Source organism: Thamnophis sirtalis, unplaced genomic scaffold (assembly GCF_051295495.1).
Source record: "Thamnophis sirtalis isolate CommonGarterSnake01/CBP01778 unplaced genomic scaffold, rThaSir2_p1.2 scaffold_2, whole genome shotgun sequence".
Classification (NCBI taxonomy): domain Eukaryota; kingdom Metazoa; phylum Chordata; class Lepidosauria; order Squamata; family Natricidae; genus Thamnophis; species Thamnophis sirtalis.
The window spans coordinates 134,138,187-134,162,540 of NW_028261382.1; the positions used below are offsets into that span (position 1 = coordinate 134,138,187).

At 37.4% G+C, this 24,354-nt stretch overlaps 1 protein-coding gene across 1 annotated transcript; it reads left to right on the forward strand.

Moving 5' to 3' along the window:
- The first annotated feature begins 1,144 nt into the window (after window positions 1–1,144).
- Window positions 1,145–12,283, forward strand: TRAM1 (translocation associated membrane protein 1). The gene is made up of 11 exons (XM_014059758.2): window positions 1,145–1,442; window positions 3,782–3,845; window positions 5,174–5,295; window positions 5,456–5,572; window positions 6,433–6,491; window positions 6,778–6,862; window positions 7,826–7,896; window positions 8,226–8,330; window positions 8,945–9,088; window positions 10,642–10,799; window positions 12,075–12,283. Exons 1-11 carry the CDS (start codon window positions 1,320–1,322, stop codon window positions 12,146–12,148), a joined length of 1,122 nt encoding a protein of 373 aa, XP_013915233.1. The 5' UTR covers window positions 1,145–1,319; the 3' UTR covers window positions 12,149–12,283.
- Window positions 12,284–24,354: the final 12,071 nt, after the last annotated feature.

The following is a 24,354-nucleotide window of genomic DNA, read 5'->3' on the forward strand; positions in this document are numbered from 1 at the left end:
GCTTTTTTTTCAGTTTTGTTTTTTATTTTTGTTGTTGTCTTTTTTTTTCTTTCCATTGTTGTGGATATGTGTTGTCCATGTAACAAAAAAATTATTTAAAAAAATAATTTAAAAAAATATATTTTTTTCCTGTGCTAGATTATCCTGAACTATTAGAGTGCAACTTCTAAAATAGATCATTGCTTACAATCTGAAAGAAAAAACAAGCAAGGAAAAGATACAGGGAAAAGGCCAGTGGAAAATGTCAATGTTTGTCCTCTAAAATCACCTCCCCTAATCAGAGAGTTCTCCAAATACGTACACGTCAGCTCCCAAGATAGTAGTTACTGCGGACAATTCTGCAGATCAAAGTCCACATATTTGGAGGGCAATGAAAGCTATTATAAAACTCCTTTCAAGTTGGCCCTCTACTGGAAACTGAATAAGCCCAAACTGTTTTGCTTCACAAGTTCTAAGTTTAAACTTTTGCACGCTAAGGATGCTAGTCTAGTCTATTCATGTGTTTTCAGTTGGATTCCTATACAAATGAGATTCAATTCTTATCCTGGATCTTAACTATTTATTTTCCGATGATAGTCATATCTGTAATGACTTTTTGCATCTTTTCTGAAACCCAAAGTAAGGCAGGCTGGGATTTTTATTTGAAATTTTCCTGTAAGATTCACTTTCAAACAATATCAAGTCGACAAAAAGTTAACAGAAGAATTGTAGGCATTTTTTTTTGTAAAACCTGTTGCTCAATAAAAGGAAAAGAGAAGAACATATTGTGTTAGGTGAATATTAGAGCCGGATTCCTCTAGATATGTTCAGAGTACAACGGGTAAACGACAATGGGGGCGACTTCACCTTCAGCAGACAGACAATCAAAACCACTCCGGAGGCGCGCGCTTCTCCGCAAGCACAGCCTTTTTGTGATTGGCTAACGCTCGTCCTGAACGTTCAAGTGACGCGCGAAGTAAAGGGCCACCCACTTTCTCTACCGTTTACGCCCCCAAGCTTTCTCAGCTGCCTCGTCACGTCTTTGCCACCGCCAATCAGCTGCGAGTTTCGAATTTTGTCCGCCTATCCGAAAGGGGGTGCTGTCGCACATTCCCTGCGACTAAGCCACAGGGAGCGAGTTCCCTCCGTTCGCGCTGAGGGGCAGGAAACGACGAGTGGCGGTTTTTTGCCCGAGGCTGGAGCTAGAGAGTCGCCCCGAAAAGGCGGAGGCGAAGTTGGGCGGAGCGGCTGCCTGAGCTTTCTTCTTGTCGGGCCCCGCCGCGGACACACGAGGGGACGGAGGGAGAGGCCACTGAGCAGGGGCCGAGGAGGGTCTCGCCATGGCGATCCGCAAGAAGACTAACAAGAACCCTCCCGTGCTCAGCCACGAGTTCGTCGTGCAGAACCATGCGGACATCGTCTCTTGCATGGCCATGGTCTTCCTGCTGGGGCTCATGTTCGAGGTGAGAGGCGGGAGAAGGCAAAGAAGCCGCGAGACCTCCGTGGGGTTGCCGGACACCCGATAGGAAGGGCCGGGCGGAGGGAAGCGGGGATGATGTTTCAGAGAGACACGGACGTAGGGGACCGAATGGGAATGGTTAACACCAGGAAAGCCAGAACTGATTTCTAGTCGCAGGGCGTGAGCCTTTTAATGCCTCGGTTGCCGCGTCTCCTGCCGCTGCAGGGGGTGGGGTAAATGCAGTGCCGGAATCGGTGTACGTGTTAAAGATACCCAAGTCTGTGAACATATGGATGGATGCCCCGTACTACAAACTGCTTGGCTGATTAGGAGGAGGAAAGCGATCGTCTCTTGCTCGCAAAACTACCGTAGTCGCTAGTACAGAGGAAGATAACAGGAGTAAGAATATGCATGAATAAGAGCACAGGAAATTGGCACAAATAAATGGGGACATTAGGACAGGGACGTTAAGCACGCTGGTGCAATTGTATTATAATACCTTGTATTATTGCCTGCTCTTGTCTGAAAAGAAGGAGGGCAGGTAGAGCTGTGCATAGTAATGACAGCAGCGAGATGATGCCAAGAGCGTCTAGCAACTCAAAGGTGCAACCACCTGCCGGCGGGAGCGCTGGTCCCTTCTCCACAGATACGGCCGGTGGGGTCCTTGTCCCTATTGGCTCATCAGACCGTTAGTCCCTCGTCCAACAGGGTCTCCCACCCATTGCATCGTCTCAGTGGAGCGTCTTCTGGCAGCTGCAGCGTCCTGGCGCAGCCGGGCTTAAAATACAACGCTGAAAGGCCGTTCTCACTCGTTTTTATTTTACGCCCCTTTCCTGAGAAATCAAATTGAACCGAAGGGGTTTCGAAGCAAGCGTGTGCAGCAGCAGCGACTGACGATGCTGAGCTGCCCGAAACTGTCAGGGGAGAGGGAAAAAGAAAAGAGAGTTGCATGTTTTGGGAGACGGAGCTGCGCCCCGCACGCTTCGTTCCAGCGCGGGAGTTCCTGGTCTCGGATAGGTTACGTGGCACTCGGAGCAAGAGCTCGGTGTCGGGGCGGGGGGAGCTGGCCGCCTCTGTGATTTCGGGGCGGGAAGGGCCGGCAGGGTTGGGGCGAGGGGGGGAGGCTGGAAGGCGAGGCGTCTCCCATTGCCGAAGCTGGCGGGAGGAGGAGTAGTGAGGGGAGGGAAGACTGCCTTTTGTGTGTAGCTGGAGAACTACAAACCCCATGGGGCGTTGCGGCAAGCGACTCCTCCCCTCCGCTTCGGAAAAGGAGTAATGGCTGGTGACGTGTGCAGAGAGCCGTCCGCGGTGCACATCAGAAGAGGCGGGGTTGGTTCACGCCCCTGAGGATGGTATGACACGTATCCAGTTTTGCCTGTTACGGCTGGAGTATAGGAACGGGTACCGGAAGAAGGGCTGCAGCATGCCCCTGTTCCATAACTTGCTTTGGGGGAGGGGGGACACAAAAGCTTTGAAGCTTCACCCACCGTTAGAAAATTGGTCCAAAAGATAATAAAGGATTTAAATGGCGTATATTTTCACATTTCTAGTCCTGATCACTTTTACCATGGAGAAAATATGCCTTCTTGAAAGGTGTGAAATTAGAATTTCAAGGAAGAATACCAGTCTGTCTTTTGTGCTGAATAATCATTGGCTGGGGTCTCACACTTCATAGGCTGAATATGCTGTGGATTATGGATGGGCTTTCAATTCAGATTTTTTTTCCTGAATGCAATCAGTATCATTAATGTAGGGTTTAGTGTTGTGCAAAGCCAGGAAATTGGATTGAGTAATCCATTTTTAAATCAGTGATGGTTCAATGTGAACTCAACCACTACTGTGTAAAATCAGTATAATACTGTTTTGTTCTTCAAATGTAGAAGAGAATGCAGAAGATGAAGTCTGTTCGGTATTATTTTGCCAATTTGTGATGAAATAATAGGTTTATCCTGAATAAATTTCTATTAGCTAATTACCGCTTTAAATAAGGCTTTTGTGGTTAAAAATAATAATTTGATAGTACATTAATACAATTATGTTATTTGGACAGCAGTGGTTTATAGGTGATAACTCATTTGCCATGCTGTAGGTATAGTTTCCTTCCAGGTAACTGGTCAAGGAAGTTTACATTCAGTTCTTCCCATAGCCAGCAGGCTAACAAAAAATAAAAATGCCAGAATGTTTATTTGCAATTAGCCAGTCATCCTTTATTTTTGATTCGGCCTAGTTCATTATTTTTCAGTCTGTTAAATGTATTTTTTCAGATATATGAAAGAATATTGATGTTCCTGTGATTTACCGTGCAATCACACAGTTTTATTCATACAAATTGTTTTATTGCAGGTTACAGCCAAAGCAGCTGTTGTCTTTGTTACACTTCAGTACAATATTACCATTCCTGTTACAGGTAATCTTCTAATAAAAGTTTGGGTATTTGTCTGCAATATTATTGTATACCAGGAACATATTGTATCTTAAGAGAATGATAACCATATGTGAATTACATACAGAAATAGCAGCAGAAGTGGTGTTAATAATGGTGCTCCAGTAATGACTTAAGATCACAGAAGTGGTTTAGATATATAATCATATGGTTCAATTCTCTATCAGTGCTGTTTGAAAGGCTCTGAGATTTGGAATCTTCCAGTCTTTGCTAAATCCTCCTCTCAGGGATGGAGATATCATCTTTTTCTTCTTGTTTTGTAGAAAATCAGAATTAGTTCTTTCATCAAAATAATAAAATATGATTTGTCTATATTTTTACCTTGTAGTAAGATGGGCAGCCAATAAATTTGATAGGGAGGGAGGGAGATGGATGGATGGATGGATGGATGATAGATAATATAAAGCTCAAATCCACTATTTTATTATAGTTTCTAATTTTGACTTGCACTTAATGTACAAGCATATCTTTTCCAGTTCCAACAAAATGACATATTTTGTATACTACAAATCTAGAAAGAAAAGGTTTTCTAGAAGAGGAAATAAATGTTGCAAAGCTTGTTTACATGGTTTGAAACTATGGTTTGGCATCTGCTTTGCATCCCCTAAAGGAGTATTGCTTGAACTTTCTATAACACAAACTACTAAATGTTCCGAAAAGACATGGGCTTGCTTCCCTTCTTCTTATATCAAAAGAAACCCCGTGATAAGTTTGTTTATAGTCATGTCCTCCATTTTAAAAGAACTTTTAAAACTAACTTTTGTATCAAAAAAAAGTATGTCGAAATGAAGTACTTGTTTACTTGAGCTAAGAAGTGAGCAGACTCTGGCCAACTGCCTGTTAGAGACCTGGTTCAATGCACCATCAGCCAGCTGACCAAGCCAGAGCCCACTTTCTGCTTTCACTCAGCCTGCCTCTTGCATCAGTGGTCAGCCAGACAGCTAATTGCCAGTGAAAAGAGAAGGGCAGATCAAAGGCAGAGGATAGGTGTTGGCAAATCAACTTGGAGATCCCTATGAACCAGCAGTGATCTGTAGATCAGAGTTTAGAAATCACAGCTTAAATTAAATCTTTATGTTTGCTAATGAACTTTTAAATTTAAAATTTGGACAGGAAGATAGTGAAAATCTGATCAGTCAATATTTTACATTGTTGCCTTGGTGGTTCTTCCTGTACTATTGCTGTTTTGTATTGGCTTGGAATATAGAAATAAAATTAGATATTCCTGATATAAATTGGATGAGGCTGGTTAAAACAAATGCATTCTTAAATATTGTTCTTTTTTCTCTCAGAAAACCAGCCTACAGAAACAGTGACATTATATCATTATGGTATCAAAGATCTGGCTACTGTTTTCTTCTACATGCTAGTGGCAGTAATCATACATGCTGTTATTCAAGAATATGTGTTAGATGTAAGTACTGTTTGTTAGAATAATAACCGGCACTACCACAGTAGAAGTTGACTGATTGAATGCATTGTAAACTTGCATTATGGACTTTTGATATATAGGACAAGTAATTTACTATCTAAACTATCATAACTATCAATAATGAGATAACTTTTTTCTTTAGAAAATTAACAGGCGAATGCACTTTTCCAAAACAAAACACAGTAAATTCAATGAATCTGGACAACTCAGTGCATTTTACCTTTTCTCTTGCGTCTGGGGAACAAGCATCCTTGTGTCGGTGAGTAAGTCAGAGGAAAATATATAATGGGGAGTAAAATAGTTGACTATGATCACACAACTATGTTGCCTTGAAAGTAGTCATCACATCAAAAATGTTTTTTTTAATAATTCCCTTTTGATTCATTAGTACTGTTCTATGGCAATGGAATGCTCAAAGTATCAATGTTAAGTTTTCCAGAAGAATTGTAAATACACAGATAGTGCCATTCATTTTATTGCTTGAAAGGAAAGTCAAAGATAAATAATATGCTAATAATGGCTGCACTTATTGGCTGCAATATACAAGTGAAAAGACCCAAGGAAGAGCAATACTTTCCTGGGACAATAGATACCGAAGGTTAAAATGCTAAACCTAGAATGCAAAATATATATATATATATATATATATATATATATATATATATATATATATATATATATATATATATATATATATATATATATATATATATATATATATATATATATATATATATATATATATATTATGCTGCTAAATGTATAAGTTATCAATTCATTTGTTTATGTGGACTTGTCAGCCAAGATACATTTGTGTCCAGGAAAGGTTCTCAGATAGTTTTATGGTACAACAAGGAGATCACATTTTGTTGAAGTTGTCTTATATTCATCTGGCATTAATTTGAATTTTATGAAATATGTAGTTCATATAAAACTGCTGCTTCTCTTTCTTGAATTTAGAGCACTTTGTTTAAAACAAGGAAATCACAGTTCAGTTTGAGGCTTGCTAAGTCATTTAATTCAGATTTCTATGTCCGTCTTCCATGCTAACCATGCTTAGAAAGAGGTTAAGCAACTTCACAGGGCATTGGCTTAATATTTCCTGTTTCTTATTTTCAGGAAAACTATATATCAGATCCAACATCACTCTGGAGAGACTATCCACACACATCAATGCCGTGAGTTATTTTAATTAAGAGTTTAATTCATAATTTCTTCTTTTATCCCACCTGACTTTGTAGTTATAAAAATAATCATCTACTTAATTATGTATAAAGATATCTAGTATTTTCAGGCAAATAACATACATTATTTTATTAGCAATGCATCTATAGTAATCTTATGTTACCAGTTTTAGGTGCTCCAAAAATTTCAATTACTCCATTGTAAAAACTTACAATAAAGGTTTTAATATGAAATAATCAGTAAATTTTAATTTTGATTTTTGCATGTTGTATTCTGCAGGTTTCAAATGAAGTTCTTTTATATCTCACAGATGGCATACTGGTTTCATGCCTTTCCAGAATTCTATTTTCAGAAGATAAAAAAAGTAAGATTGCATGTAATATCTTGTCCATAAGCTTACAAATTAAATGCATAAATAATAAATATGGTTATCCTGACAAGAAGAAGCAGAATTTTGTTTATGGGATTTGCAAAGAAAGGTACCTTTGAAATAGAGTTTGCTTGTAATCTGAAAAAATGTCAAGAGAGAATATATAAGGTTTAGATATGTAACTTCAGACTCTTGTGCTCTTGTCCTACTTGCGTATATGGAAGATTTTGCTTCCTGTTTCAGCCAATCCAAATCTGCCTGTCTTTCCCCTACTCTTGCAGCCAGTTCGAGCAGCATCTCATATTGAGAAAAAAACTTCTTGATTAGTTTTAAAGAACCAAGAAATGAACCTTCTATAGTTTCTTCTTCTAAGAGTCTGGTTTAACATTATGATTCTTCCCCACTCTCAAATATTCCCCATATTCAGTTTTGGACCGTTGCAGTAAGATCTGTTACAGTGTGGAACTTAAGTTATAAATTGACCTATTGTGGAACTTTTGTGAGCAGGCAACATCATCATTTATTTTAATAAAACTTATTTCATACAGTACACTGAGACATGAATAAATAAACTGTTACAGCTTAGCATGTTATATACCCTGTTATAGTGTCCTTTTTTAAGACCATTACCTAAATTAAACAGATTCTTTTTAGGCAGTAATGGAATAGTTAAGTGTTTTATACCACTAACAAACATGGTATTTTCTATTAAAAAGAAAAGTAAGCAAGAAAGAGAGGATTTATTGCTCAGACAATTTTGCAGTAAATTTATGAGTTTAATATTTTTTTCTAAGTGTCTGATAATGGACAACAATTCCTATAATTCCCAGACAGCATATTCTGCAACATTTGGGACTGACAATTGGAGAGGGATATAGATAAGAAACGCAACTATGAAAGCTAATTGAATATGATAAGAATTCTTGGAGAATTCATAAGCTTGCATCTCTTTCATAGGAAGACATTCCTCGCCAGCTTGTTTACATTGGACTATATCTTTTCCATATCACTGGAGCTTATCTGTTAAAGTGAGTGACATTGTTATTTTGCTGGGGAAGGGAGCCCGGTCATTTGTACGATAGCAGAGGGAGCCCGGTCATTTGTACGATAGCAGTCAATAATTTGTAATAAATAAAAGTTTACCATGCAAATAGATATGTGTTGTTCTTTACACAACTCAAAGGAAGGATGGGACAACACCAGTTTCCATCCTTTAGTTATGCTGAGAATTTGAGGGTGGTATTCTATCCTAAATGTACCAAATGTTCTCAAGATCCACTTTTACGACAAACAGTTCTAAAGGTCTTTTGTTTCTTTGCCAATTAATATCTGGTGTATTCTTTTTCTTTTTTTATAGTTTGACCCATCTTGGTCTTGTTCTTCTTGTGTTACATTACTTTGTGGAGTTTCTGTTCCATATCTCCAGACTATTTTACTTCAGTGATGAAAAACATCAAAAAGGGTATATGCTTCTACTGTCATATCTCACATATGCTCTCTCTCATATTATAAATGTTGTATAGAAATATTGTTCATATTTAGTTAATTCTTGCTGCATGCATAAATACATACATATATTGTATATAACAATACAGTGAATAGTACCTGCTTTTTAAATAAATCAAAGATGCATGTTGTATGTCATATATCAGTAGCTGTGCTTATATGAGCATTTTGTTCAAAATAGAATTAAACACGGTTGGTATATTCATTTACATGCAAAGATATCAAATTTGTTAATTTTAAAGGATGGTCTTGATATGTCCATACCTAGGAATACTCGCCTAGAATATATCCTTCAACTGAAGAATACACAATAGCTTTTCCAGAAGGTTTTTTGTGCTTTATTAGTGGGGGATAGCAATGTTGTATCAAATCCATGCCAGAGCTCAATAGCATCATATACAGAAGAATCTTTCCTGATATGTTTCAAAAATCTTTTATCTTAGCAGGCATAATTATTCGCCCAGAAAACTTAGTACATAATATGTATAAATATCTGAAAGTGGAGATGTGACTAACACAGTCAGTGAATAAATTCTGATAAATCATGTATCTTTTATTTCTTCCTGCTAGGTTTACATTGTGGGCTGTTCTTTTTGTTTTGGGAAGACTCCTGACCTTAATTCTGTCTGTCCTTACTGTTGGATTTGGCCTTGCTAGAGCAGAGAATCAAACTTTGGATTTTAGTACTGGAAACTTTAATGTGCTGCCAATCAGGTATAACACAGATATGTTTTCATGGAGCATATGATATTAAAACAAAAATTATTTTCAGAAAGATTTGTCTTGAACTAATTGCTTGAGAAAGCTGCTGTCTTTGTTAGGAATATTGGGTATGTTATTAGGAGAAATAAAATGAATACTTAAAATACCTTTTACTATATTTTGCAAATTCTTTTGTCGTTTTTATGATGCTTTAAATTCATGATTTTCCTAACCTGGGCTTGTTTGAATTATCTATGGGGCCAAACTAAATTGTAATGCTCCAAATTAGCAGATGCTTGCTAATTGTGCCATCTGTTTTGAATTAGAATACATAGGATAATAATTATATGATAAAGGTAATCCTTGACTTGTGACCATTTTTTTAATGACTGCTCAAAGTTGCGATAAGACTGATCTTCACACTTACATTCATCGCAGCATTCTTGAAGTCGCTTGATTGCAATCTGGGTGCTTAGAATCCAGTTAACAACACTTGCAGCATCAAGCAGTCACATGATCACCATTTTCAATTTTCCTGGCCAGTTTCCGACAAGTAAAGTCAATGGGAAATCCAGCAGATGGTCACAAGTCAGGGTCACATAATGTCTCACTTAATGACCATGGTTAATGCTTAATGACTAAAAGTTATAAAATTGGGGGCAGTCATGTCACTGTACCACTTAATGACAAATTATTGTGGTAAATCAAGGGCCACTTGCAGGTTCATCGTTACCAAAATGTTTTAATAATGAATGTCACTAAAGTTAAAAGTCGGTGTGAAAATATATTTTTTGGTATATTCTGTTTTCCCCTTTAACAACTTTCCCGGAGGCAGCAGCTCTTCCTAGGTTCTGTATCTGTATTTTTAACAAAACAAAAATCTGAAATTAAGCTGAGGGTCTCACATTTCTTAACCCTGTATATAAAACCTGGTACTAAATTTACTTTGATATTTTTTTCAATGTTACATTTTAATAGATCAATTATAGTTTTATGGTAGAGTGAGAGTGACCACTTAGTGTTGTCTGATAATTAGAAAGTACAAAAAGGAAGAAGAGGAGAAATAACAGCAAGATGCTTGATGCTCACTTTCAGAATAAACTCGTTTATTTTTAATTACAGAAGACTCTGGCTGTATTTGCAGTTCTTGAAAGCATGCTATCACAATATTTCTATTCTTCCAACTATTGTGCTGGCATTTATATAGCTATATGGTTTGATCTCTTTCAGGAGATATAGTAAAAATGGTCTTCTGAATGCAAGACAGATGTATCCTACATTAAAGTATTATATCTGATCCATAGCATTCTAATTTAGTTGCTGCATAGAAACATGGATTTGCTATGTGACATTTTAAACAATGATTCTCTTAATATATGTATTCCTATTTATAATCTTCCTTTTGCTAGACCACCTATATACCAAATTGTTTACACCAGTAACAAGCAAATTAAAGATTAGTTAGTAGCTTTCCAGAAACATCTTCCTAAAAGAAACAGTTTTTCTAATCCTTTCCATCTCTGGATCATCAGGAATTCTAATATTCTATTATCTGGTCTTTATAGAATCAGTGTGCTGGCGTCAATCTGTTTAACACAGGCCTTTATGATGTGGAAGTTCATTAATTTCCAATTAAGACGGTGGAGAGAACATTCTTCACCTCCTCAACCAGTGAAAAAGAAGTTTATGACAACAAAAGGCAAGCCATCGAAAAAAGAAAGAGGTTTGTGCTTTAATGATTTCTGTATACTTTTGGCAGAAGTACAAAAGGGAAGTAGTTGCTTTGCACAATTAGGAAACTATAAATGATGTGGTTTAATCTGATAAGTTCTCTAATATAAATTTGCAACACATCATTGGGCATCTAGTACAGGCTATTTGGGTTGCTAAAACTCATTCAGTGACTGTTCAAAGATACAACTTCACTGAACAACCCAGCCTGCAAAGTTGTGACTGTTGCATCATTCCTATGAGTTATGTGAACGGATACTGGGCAACTGGCTTGCAATTAGAATGGTTGCAGTGTCTTGCAGACACGTGGTCACCATTGGCATAATTACCAATGGTAATTATAAAGTGAATTGGAAAGCCAGCAGGAGGTCATAAGTCACTCATTCGCTCTCCATAGCACCCACCCCATAGTGCTTACTCTTGTTCCACACGGCCCAACATGTAGCACCTTCCTCACACATACACACAACAGCCTGCTTTCCTGGAATTCCTGCCCATGTTGTCGTCATGTCAGGTTCTCATTTAACAACCCACATGATTCTGGGATTATGATGGCAGCCAAGACTGTTAGGATTTCCAACAGTAAATAGTGCGATCACTTGAATGTCACACTTTATGACTGTATCTCTTGATGATGGAAATTCTAATCCCAGTTGTCATCCTAACCCAAGGTCTACCCGTATTTTCTTGGTAGCTCACAAAAAGACTATTATGCTTATTTCTTCATGGAGTACTAGTAGATGGCTTGGCCCATCTTGTTACATATTTGGTCTGGGAAATGAAGAAAAGGGGGAGACAGGAGCAAAATTGGGCAAAACTATTAAGTTCTTCAAGTGAAAGCTAGAATAGATAGAGGGTCAGAAAAGAAAAAAATGCATTGTTATCTCAGAAAATATGAGTAATGGCCCTGCATGCATTGGGTACAATTGCTGAGAGAATGTTACCACAAAGAGGGAGAAAACTGATGAGCTGTATTCTCCCCAGAAGCACCTTCTTTCTCCATTTCCCTAATGTTCTAAAGTAGCAGAACATGATTCAGCAGTCATTTTTTTGTTAGAGGCAAAAATGAATACCACTTTAAAATGGGCCAATTGAAATATCTGGACATTATACTATTAAAGCATCTGTGAAAAATATTCTGATTTATGATGTGCTTCTTCCCCCAAATTAATTTTAAAGCTCTCTATTAAGATGTTTTAAATCTTCATAATCTATGGGCTTGGAATCCAGAGAAGAGAATTAATTGTGTTTGTTTTTTTATTTTTAGAAAATGGAATCAATGGAACATTAACCTCAAATGGAGCAGACTCGCCTCGCAACAGAAAAGAAAAATCATCTTAAAACAGAACTTTATTAAATTAATTGACTAATATCCCCAAAGAGAACTGCTTTTTACTTGGAAAGTCCTTCAACACCATAGTTCCTACTGTTAACAAAATATATATATAATAAAATTAATGCCTTTTTGATTATTGATATCAGAATGTTTTGTGCAACCTTTTAAATGTTTAAATGAAAAAGGCCACTTTATTTTTAATAACTATAAAAATCTTTTTGGGTATTAATGAGAATTCACTTCTAAAATCAGTACAGTAATATAGTCTGCCATTCCTTATAGTTTTATAGTGGTTGAATTTAATCCATTTGAATATGATAGGACATTTTTTTGTTTTAAAGGAGAAGTTAAATCAAGGTTAAAGTTGTTCTATTTTTTTAGGCATTCTCTAATATTTAGGTTTATATTTTGAAATACAGCTTGGAATAGAATTTGTAAACTGCCAAAACAATCAATTTTTTGTAGATAATATCTATACTGATTCAAGAAATTTCCTTATTAAAACACAGTTGACTGATTAAAATGTTGCTGTGTATGCATTTATCTAGGAATCTCTTGTGTAATTCTGGATTTAGTAAGAAGTTGTTTAGGAAGTAACTGAATGGGTGGCCAGCCACTGAGGCCAATGAGGGCTTACCACCTCCCAGCCTGTTTAAGGGTTACAGTTGACATTCCATGACATGGCCAGAATTTTTCAGATTTTGTGAAGTTTAAAGGTAGAAATGGATCATGAAGCTGACTGCTGTTACTCTCACCTTTAAAATCTATGCAAGATCTCAAACTGCTAAAAATCCTGTTATTGAAATTCCTTTGCAAGGTAACAGCACTTCAATAATGCAGTTTGTGGAAGGAGAAATTTTAAGAGAGGAAATAGAAAAAGTTTTCTGGATATCAGCCATTTTTCTTTGAATTTCAGAAATGTAATGGTGCTGACCATCCTTATGAAGTTCATTGATTCACAATCCTAATCTAAGAATATGAATATTTAATTAAATCAAATACAACTTGTATGGAATTCAAAATAGTATTGAGTCTTTTATTGTTTTGTTTAAAGTTTAATAACATTTATATGCCGCCCAATCCCGTAGGACTCCGGGCGGCTAACAATACAAATAAATCAAAAAGAAGAGAAGGAAAGAAAAGATAGTTTTAAAAAAAACACCATGGACTCCGTTCCAAATGGGGCTGGACCATATTTTGGGGTCAACAGCCCCAGGCCTGCCGGAACAGCCAGGTTTTAGTGGCTTTACGGAAGGCCGAGAGAGTAGGAAGGGTCCGGATCTCTGCAGGTAGATCATTCCACTGGGCTGGGACAGCTACAGAAAAAGACCTCCCCCGAGTAGTCGCCAACTGGCATTGCCCGGTCGGCAGTACCCGAAGGAGGCCCAATCTGTGAGATCTTATAGGTCGTTGGGAGGTATGTGGCAGGAGGTGGTCCCGTAGGTATCCAGGTCCTAAGCCATGTAGGGCTTTAAAGGTAACGAGCAGCACCTTGAAGCGTGTTCGGAGACCGATGGGAAGCCAGTGCAGCTCGCGGAGGATAGGTGTAACATGGGTGTACCTAGATACACCCGATATCGCTCGCGCGGCCGCATTCTGGACCAATTGTAGTCTCCGAACACTCTTCAGGGGCAGCCCCAAGTAAAGGACATTACAGTAATCAAGCCTAGAGGTGACGAGAGCATGAGTGACCATTTGAAGTGCCTCCCGGTCCAGGAAGGGCCGCAACTGATGCACCAGGCGAACCTGGGCAAAAGTCCCCCCTGGTCACAGCCGACAGATGTTATTCTAATGTCAGCTGAGGATCCAGGAGGACACCCAAGTTGCGGACCCTCTCTGAGGGGCGAAGGGTTTCGCCCCCCCAGGCTAAGAGATGGAATATCTGGCCCGTTCTTGGGGGGCAACATCAATAGCCCATCAATAGGTCTTGTCTGGATTGAGTGCCAGCTTGTTTACTCCCATCCAGACCCTAACAGCCTCCAGGCATTGGCACATCACTTCTACCGCTTCGCTGAGTTGGCACGGGGCGGACAAATACAACTGGGTATCGTCCGCATATTGATGATATTTGATCCCGTGCTGACAAATGATCTCACCCAGCGGCTTCATGTAGATGTTAAATAGGGCGGGGGACAGGACCGAGCCCTGAGGTACCCCATGTTTTAGGGGCCTAGGAGTCGACCTCTGTCCTCCAACCAACACCGACTGCGACCTATCTGAGAGGTAAGAGGAGAACCACCGTAACACGGTGCCTCCCACTCCCACCTCTCCCAGAGGTGTTATTATATTCAAATATAGCCTGTCATTTTGGAGCTCAATGCATTGCATTTCAAAATCTCATGTGCTCCTTACAACAGCCCTTAGTGATAGATAGACAACATTTAGTGATGTGGCTGGTCCGAAGTTATCCCAAGAGTATTATGATCTGTTTGTGATCTGAACTTGGGTTTCTCTAGAGACATGATTACACTTAAACTACTATTCCACAATATATTATATTATGATGATTGTTTCTCAGCTTTCTTAATTATATCTGATATAATCGAAGGAGATAAGACGGAAATAGGAGTGGCTAAAAAAAATGATAACTTTGCTTCCTAAACTGATGAAAAAAATTCATTTCTACTTGCAACCTCAAACAGCTTCGCTCTCAATTGTAAATGAGCAATGTGGGCAGCTTACTTGAAGTTCCTATCCCTATATTCTAAAATACTTTCGCGGGCCCAGAAAGTGTTGTTCTTACTGGTTATTGGGCACAAATATGCTAAGTTTACAAATTAGATAAATATACATCATTTATAAAATTGCTTCTAATTTTCTATATTGTACAATTATCTTGAATAAGGCAAACCTAAAAAAAAAACCAATGAGACTTAATCATAATCTATATAATGTTAACAATTCAATGTTACTAGATTGGGCCAGGATTCTTGAACAAACATCACTTATATCATTCTTACAGCATTTATTGAGTTTAACAAAAAATGTAAAAGTAGCAAAATGAGTCATCTAATCACCAGTAATGCCTAAGAAGAGCCCTTTTGCAACTAATTTATCTTATATATCTCTAGCTTCCAAATGGTTAAAGAAGCCAAACATCTTATTGTCTGGTACTTTTTTCAATTTTTGCCACCTTATTTATGGATCAGGATTAACAGAAAAGCTGAGTTTTGGAATAGCTATTGGGTAGAATGTAGTAGATCTCCATGAGATTCAGGTTCACAGTTGAAAAGTAGCTGCTTAAATGAAAGTGAAAAATATATGAATTCAATAGTATAGTAGTTCTGAAACATGCTGAAACATGCTCAAAATTCTCAGCTTTTTCATGTAATTCTGCTCTTGATTATCACTGATTGTTATCAATATGATAAAAAAATAGATCCAATCTAATTAGATTCATTTTGGGGAGAAAAGACAAAATATTGTACAATGCCTCCCAAACCCTTCTTCTTAAAGAATGGCATGCTATCTTAAAATATGTAAAAATTGCTTGATGCCTAACTAATCAAAATATGTCTTTATGGAAATAAGGAAGAATCACAAACTTCCCTTTTTCTGTACAACAGTTCTTTATTTAACATAAATGACTCTGGGATATACAATTTTCTAAGCAGCTAAAAATGCATTCTCTTGTTAGAAGTGTTTCTCTTCTGTCTGTTTATTCTCTAGCACTACTCTCTGTTTATCCAATACTAATCCTTTGAACCAGATTTCCCTGCCTTGTAACCAAGATACAAAGGGCTTTGACAGCAGTACTTTCCTGTTGTTGGAGTTAGGTGTCTCTATTTTTTGAAAAAGTCCTTACCTTGAATAATTGGATTATGCTGCTGATTTGCATTATGTGTGAGCTTTGTATCCAGGTAGTTTCAACTTTTCTACTTGAAGTGGAGGTGGAATAAGGTGGAGCTAATTTTAGCTATATTTTTGTTTCTCTTATGATCTTTATTTTGCTTAATATTTATTTCTTCTTTTCTGTATGATATACTCATGATATAGAGTGATGGATATTTATAGTCAAGTTTTTTTCTTTCAGACAAATAGCAAAGAAATGAAAATCCACAGATTACATTTCTCTATTTAACTCTATGCCACAAGGCTACATATTTCCCCCGGAAATGAAAAAGTTAAAAAAAGTTACATGCTGAGCTGAGATTAAGAAAGCGTTAAAGGAACTAGTTGCTTTTGTTTCTCAATAAGGAAACTCTCACACTTGGAAAGCTTTGAATATGGTGAATGGTTTTGATGTGGTAATCGGTATTAAAGCCATAACTTTAACAGACATTGAAGTGAAATTTCAGCCTTATGCCAACTCTGGAAGATAGATTTGACATAGATTTAGATATTTGGCAGGCAAAGTAATGCTGTCAGAATTCCAAGTAATGCACCCATTGAAAGTAGAACTCTACGGCAGGTAGAGTCCTCAAAGAACAGTTTATTATTGGCTACATCATATTGGCATAACTAGTGAAAACCAACTGAAAATTCCTGTGGTTTTCACCTAATTAAAAGGTGAAAGTTTTCCCCTTCTCCCAAGTCATCAGTAACATTGTCCAATAGAGATACTGGCCAGTTGCTTAGTTACTTCATTCCTCCTTTCCCAGCCATCAGTTGGAATGACCTTGGTTCCCATCAGAAAACTTTTTGTTTTGACTGCAAAGCCCCAGTTAACTATTTCCGCCTCCTTGCCCCCTTTTCTGACTTGTGGCAACCCTGAGGCCACAAAGATGACACAGCTAGGTTCATTTCAGGGTTAACAAATGCTTAGATACATTTTTTTTGGGGGGGGTCCTGCAGCTAATCAGAATAATACATATTTTAAAACTAAGAAAAGAAAAGTTAACTAAAAATGTATTAGGGTGTAATATTACAAAATCCAGAAAACATTGTGGCAGAAATGAAAAGGAAAGATTTAGGAGAGAAGGAGGAGAAAGATTGGACACACACTATCTGAAAGTGTTGTTATTTATCTTGAACGATAAAATACAAAACAAAGGGGAGGACAAACTAACAGACATACAAAAACAAAATCCATATGTATAAAAAGAACTCCAAATATTGTGGGGAAATGCATGCACCACACTCAGCATGATACATACATGTATCTGCAGCAGGAAAATCTGACTGGATAAAGCATTTATAACCAGACCGTATGAAAAGAATGTAGAAACAAGTTGATAGCAACTGTAAGCTCTTTCATTAACCATATTTATCAGCAAAAGGTGGTGATATTGTGGGTTATTGTCATGGAATGCAGTGAGCATCATTTCTTTACGTTGCAAATGGATCTTTTAATTTAAATTTGTTACAAAAAGCCAGAAGTAATTTCATAGCCAGGTGATAAACATTCTCAAGGATAAAGTTTGTAAGTTTTTTTGTGCAACAAAAAAGGGAAGATGAGGAGGAGCAGGGGTGAAATGCTATCGGTTCGGACCAGTTCTCCCGAACTGGTAGTAAAAAATGCTACCGGTTTGCCCCAACCAGTAGTAAAAAAAATGCTACCAATTCGGGTGAACCGGTAGCATTTTTTTACTACCGGTTCCAATGATTAGCTATGCGACAATCAGCTGTGCCATGTGATTACAGCTGATTGTCACACAACTAATCAGCTGTGCCGCGTAATTTAAATTTGCTAGAAAGCAGGAAATCCTGCTTTAAATAAATCGCGCGGCACAGCTGTTCCCCCCCCCCTTCACTGTTCTACTTATCTTTGCAAATTCAGAAAAGGCTTATTAATCCTCCTTTTTCAGCACTGTGGTAGAGCCTGCAGTGTGCATGTGGACAAAGTGCCCATGAATGCATGAAGCAAACCGGTAGCAGACTTCAGTGCATTTCACCCCTGGGGAGGAGGAAGAGTTTATTTTATAAATGCTGAGGAAAAAAATGACAGCATGTTCATGAAACAACAGAAATTCAAGATGAATAGTGGGATTGTATAGAAATTTATTTGCAGCAGTTTTATGCAGTATTTTTAAATCAGGAATAAAACTGTTGCCATCATTATTTTTTTCTCAGACAGAGCTATTCACTCATATGTTTGGGTTATTTTGTATTGTGGTTTGCTTGGAACAATAATATGGTTGATGTTCATGTAGATCAAGATCCATTATTTGGTTGAAAAGTACCCTTGATCTTTATATTCTGTAAAGCAACAACTACGAACCATATCACAATCATTGTGCTGTAATAGTTAGAAGTTAATAAGGACCAGTTGTAAAATTACTTTTTCAGTACTATTGTCATTTTGAATGGTCACTAAACAAGGCAGTTGTTAACCAAGGACATGTTCCATAATATTTTGGCAATTAAAACTGGCAGCAGAATCTTGCCATTTGACAACTATTGTAATGAACAGAGGTTCTATAAAGTTCACTGTTTCCTATCTCAAGTACTTTGGAAGCTTATCAAAAGGCAATAGAATTTAGCCTGAGGACTCTTCTTGTTGGCATATGGCTGGTGTTGTTAGCTGTACAGCAACTGTTCAAGAGCTCTGCCATAGAAGGGCAAGAGTTTTTGGCAGATGCCCTTAAACTGGACAAATGAAAGCAAATACCCCTTTGGTCTAGAAGAAATTGCTATATCAACACATGTCTCGGCTGAAGGAATTAAACTTGAGCCAAAGAAGGTTGAAGCTGTTCTACAAGTTGCAACTCCTGAAAATCTGGATTAGCGGCATTGTTTTTCTGGCTACCTATGTCTGTCTTATGAAATGTATCTCTAATTATGCAGATATTTGAGAGCCACTGTGCTTGCTGACTACACTTTATCTTAGTGAAAATGCTTCCTAACTACAAAAAGGACCTTCGGCCCAAGTTTACAACAGCTAAGTGTACCAAAATGCATTAACTTAGGAACGTTTTCTAGTATAATCAGAAAAGACCAACATTTGTGGTTAACCGGTGCCACTCCTGTGCACTTGGTTACATTTGGCTATAGACAGATCAAAGAAACCTGTTTCATATGCAAGCTTTCTTTTCTGAAACAAAGATTTTCCTAGATTAAGCCTGAAGCTTGGGATGTACACAGGTATACAATTCCATATATTGTAGGGATGTCCATTTGTGCTATTAATAAATTACAAACCCATCATATACAAGGGACAGTGATAAAGCAAATAAATCATCAGCCCTTTTTAAAGAAATATTATGTTACCATGCTACTATTAAACCATAGTTTTAAAACTGGGAATTATTGGAATATGTTGCTAAAAACTGACCACATGATCATATTTAATCGGTATATAATATTCACTATATTGTCCTTCAGAGAATTTCTACACACACATACACAAGTTTTTAAAAAGACATAAATTTAAAAAAACTTAACACAAAGTAAAAATGAGAAGAAAGGGCACTTAATAGCTTAAGGATGATTCAAATTAATGATGGTCTCAGAAACTATGCTTTATGCATTGTAAAACACTATCAACCATTGCAGAATGTATTCACTTATATCCTAACATTTAGAAAAGGGTATTTTTCTAAACTAATTTTTTCTTTGAACTAATTGACACAACTACAATTAACTGCTTTAATTAGAAATGTCAACTGTTTGAGAAAAATTGCACTTCCACTAGAATACCGAGAAGTAGTAGTCTATTCTACTTCTGATATGACTACTATACTTCAGAATGCTGGGGCCAGGGAGGGCAAATCAGTAGGAAAAGCGAGAGTGCTCATCCACCTAGGGGATTGACAGCTGGAAGTGATGGACTTTTATCAAACCTTCTGGTTTTCATGACATGTTTACAAATTGTCCTTGCTTAACAACCATTTGTTTAATGACCATTCAAAGTTACAACAATACTAAATAAATGGTAAAGGTTGGCCCTTAAAGGCCATTGTAGTTGGGGAACTGCATTCACACAATCAAAATTCAGGTCCATCCACATTTGTGATTGCAGTGTGTGTTTCACCTTCCTCCATTTACTTATGTTTGCCCCATCTCTGCCCTTTTGGTTGCCCTGCTCTTTATCACTGCTTCGTACCACCATTCTCAGTGATTTCGCTATTTTTTCTCCAGCTGCTGCTGCTGAGGCGCAAAAATCAAGAACAGAGTATCTGTCAAACTTAAGTAACTACTTACTCTGGAGTCTGTGTTAAGAAACTTCTAGGAAGGAATACAATAAGAACATTAAAAGGAAGCAAGCTGAGGAATGGTTTTTGGAAATTGTGGCTAAACAAAGTTAAACTTTTCTTTGTTAACTCTAAACCAAATAGCTCCAACTCAGCCATCCATGGTTGAGTTTCCTATCCTTGTAGAAAATATTCTTGTTTGGCTAGAATAAATAGGACTTCATCTCTAGCCTCATACTGTAATATTTTTTGATAGCTGGTGAATTGAGTTCATATTGTTTCAATAAAGCTTGCTTCCATAGATCCTCCAAAAAGCTAAAATGTTCTCTCTGCCTATACTTTCAGAGCTTCTTCAGCTCTGACTGGATGATGGTGAATGGAAGGATCCATCCAGTCAGAGCTAGGGAGGCTTCTTGGATGAGAAGCAAAATGTCTTCAAAGAAAAAACAGAAAGTTCACTTGCCTCTTGAAAAAGCACTTTTGGGACAACCATGACTGAGAATCAGTGGTGGGATTCAAATAATTTACCAACCAGTTCTCTGCCCTAATGACCAACTTGGTAGGCGGTGGTCGGTGGTCATGTGATCATGTGGGCATGGCCAAGAAAATTTCACTCAGGTCGATGGGCACTTCGCCTTAGTTGTTACAGTGGTAATAAGGGTTAACTGGAGAGGCAGTTTCTGTAAGCAGGGCAATAAAGATTAGGCTAGAAACAACACCGAATATTTCCTTCCTGCCTTTCTTACAGGATTAGCTCTGTAAAGTGGAAAAAAACAAAAGATTTCTTCCAACAACCAGTTCTCCGAACTGCTTAGAAAGTTACCAACCGGTTCTCCCGAATAGGGTGCGAACTGGCTGAATCCCACCACTGCTGAGAATCTCCATAGACATTTACAAAAGAGATGAGAAATTTAATGTTGAAACTATCATTGCTGTGATTCTGACCCTTTCCATAGGACATAGTGCTTGCAGGGAAAGGGGAGAAAAGTTCATCTCGTCTATTTTTCTTTAAAAATTGTAAATGTTTCACTCATGGTCCTGGAACCTGAGGAGTGATGCTGTAAGGTAGTTGTTTCAACCTCAATGACTTTAAGATGTGTGGAGTTCAGTTCCTAGAATTCCTAATGATCCCGTCACCAACTTCTGATTTTCATAACTTTGATTAGGCAGTTGACAGAACATCATCAATACTAAAGTTAGAACAAGATAAGATTTTTGCAACGAAGATGGTTAGGAGAATAAACAAAATATTAAAATATAGCATTCTACCTATTAAACGTACTAGTATTCTGATGATAATTAGCATTAAGGTACACATGGGTAACACAATTCTGCTTATTATTTTGGAATCTGCTACTTGAATACACCTGACAGAATTGTCTATATCTATGACCAATCCTACTGCTGTGTTTGCATAAAGTTATGTACTTTACAACAACTACCGTATATTATTCTATAACAAATGCTATTCAAAGTTAATCATCCAAAATCTGGAGAGAAACAGAAAAAAGTCCCTCTGGCAGGTTAAAATTGCAATAATCAAAGAGCAGAAGTTGAGTTTTACTTGAGTCATTTATAGCCAAGGAGTCTACTGCAGAAAACCTATCAGAAGATTGGGAAAAACAATTCAACAATATTGGATAAATATTTGTTTAACAAGATAATTCCTGTGTGACTGGCAAGTGAGAGAAGGTTAGCACAGATTATTTCAGCAGGGAGGGGGCAGCACTAGGTCAACAAAGTGTAGGCAGCATGACACTGGTTAATATTTAGATGGAAACTTCTCAGAAATTTCAGTTTTCCCTAGGTTTGTAGGCTAAACCGAGAAGTCAAACATCACAAAAGAAGGTATTTCAGAATTGTTGCCAATAAAAGTATATTTCTAGGTCCATTAAATAATTAGGAATTGAACTTGACTGGAAGGATATTTTTTGTTTTACAATATTTTGCATTGACATGTATCAACTATTATAGTCATAAACTAGTTATCATTAGTCTTTCACCAAATTTAAACATAATGGGTTCCAGCTACAGAAATTGCAATTCTTCTTTAAACACTAGAGAGGGAATCCAAAGTTTGGCTCCAAAGGGGTATCAGTGCAGCGGCATGTGTAATTTTTATTAGGAATTTTGATTATAATAGTAAAATATAATTCAAACTAAACTTAAAGAAAAAAATTGAATAGAAAAGAGTAAAAAGTGCAATTAAAAAGAGGAAAAAGAAAGAAAAATAAGAATATAACAAAAACACAAGAAAAATATAAATAAGTCGCTTCCAATCTTCATTGCAAGCATAAACAAATTTAGTTACTTTTCACCCCCTCTAAGGTTACAAAATTTATCTCTTCATCCCATAATCTATTTCTTACCTATAAACAAATTCTTAAAGAATCATGTTTTTCATCCCGGTGTCAAAGAAGTCCATAAAGGGTTGCCAAAAGTTCAACATTTCTTCATGTATCCTTAATCAAGTTAAGCAACTTTATACCCCTTTTTCTTTTAATAATCTTTATCCACAATTCATTCAAATATTGCTATAGGATTTGATTTCTCTGTACTACTTCTTTATCTCATCAGCTAAAGTTCGTCAAAGTTTTTGCCAGTCTCTTTTGTAAATCCAGGAAGAAAAAGTATCCAAATCATTCTCTTGATTTGCAATTTATTTTCATTTTAAATTTTAAAACCTTACCTAATTTCATTTGTAGATCCACTGAAGCATCCTTTTCTAAATCATTCTCTTGGTCTATCAGTCGTAAATCTAGTTTCAATATCATCTCTATCTTGTCAAATAAAATTTGTTCTACATCTGTAATTTATTCAATAACAGCTTTTGGATAGTGTGGATCAAAGGCCCAGGGGCCAGATCCGGCCTGCGAGGTGTTTAGATCTGGCCTGTGGGCCTACCCTGGAAACAGTGATGGACCAGCCCACAGTGCCTCTGCCAGCAAAAATTGAGCTCGGAAGGGCCATGCACGGCCCACCTGGGCTCCATTTTCAACTGCAACAGCCTCCAGCAGCCCTCTGCCAACAAAAATGGAGCTTGGGGAGACTGCACGTAATCCATCCGGGCTCCATTTGCAGCCACAATAGTGCCTGTAGCCCCTTGCCAGTGAAAATGGAGCCCACGTGGGCCACATGCAGCCTGCCTGAGCTCTATTTTCACTGGCAGAGGGCTGTGATGGCCTCCATCACAGCCAAAAACAGAGCCTTGATGAATGATGTCAAGCTGGCCATAACCTTGGTCACACACACACACACACACACACACACACACACACACACACAAACACACGACCCTCTGAGGTCAAACACAACCCTGATACTGCCCTCAATGAAATTGAGTTTGATACTCATGGTTTAGATTCTCTAGAAGATGACATTTTTATCTTTGATTTTTTTTGTAAAACCAAAACAGAGCCTCTTTCTCATGAGAACCTGTTTTCTTTATAATTAATTTCACAACCCTATTGTAAATGTTTCAGTTTTATTTGGACCTTTAGTCTATTTGTCACTTTCTAAGATCAAAATCCTATTTAGCTTTTTGCTGTTTATTTCAGATTCTTTACATTCTTAAGCTTATGATTATTATTATTTCTTTCATTCAAAATGACAGAAGACAGGCTCACCTGGTGCTTTCCAACTTGTTTTAAGTCTCTAATAGCTTAGAAGTAGTTAATGAGCAATTTCTGAAAATGATTAGGGAGTGAGGTTTGGGAATTTAGTGCCCTTTAAAAGACTCAGCCATAGTTATGAGCAAGCTCGCTAATCCCATCATCTCCTGGTCACTCCAACCTGCAAAACTCCACTGTCCTGCAGCCTCCTTGTCAGAGTTCAGAGCACATGTGGGTGATCTTTTGTTCTCTTCAGAGACATTTCAAAGAACTATTCTACTTACTTGGTATTTGCTATGATCATTAGCTTTGCTTTCATAGAGCTGTCTTCAGTTCACCATCTCTCTCCTGGAAACCAAAAGGGATATTAATACTGATAATATTACTGCACATTTTTGGTTGACTGATTCATTTTACAGAATTAAGAATGGGTGTCCAAACTACAGATTTAAAATAATCAATAGAAAATACTTATTCTGCTCTTTTAACAATAGAACTCAGAATTATAATGTGTTTCCTTGATAGTTG

Excerpts from the sequence above, each read along its gene's own strand:
- TRAM1 (XM_014059758.2), top strand. The coding sequence starts at position 1,320 with ATGGCGATCCGCAAGAAGACTAACAAGAACCCTCCCGTGCTCAGCCAC. Across the intron at positions 3,846-5,173 it reads TATTACCATTCCTGTTACAG|AAAACCAGCCTACAGAAACA; the intron begins GTAATCTTCTAA and ends TTTTTCTCTCAG. Across the intron at positions 6,492-6,777 it reads TATCCACACACATCAATGCC|GTTTCAAATGAAGTTCTTTT; the intron begins GTGAGTTATTTT and ends TGTATTCTGCAG.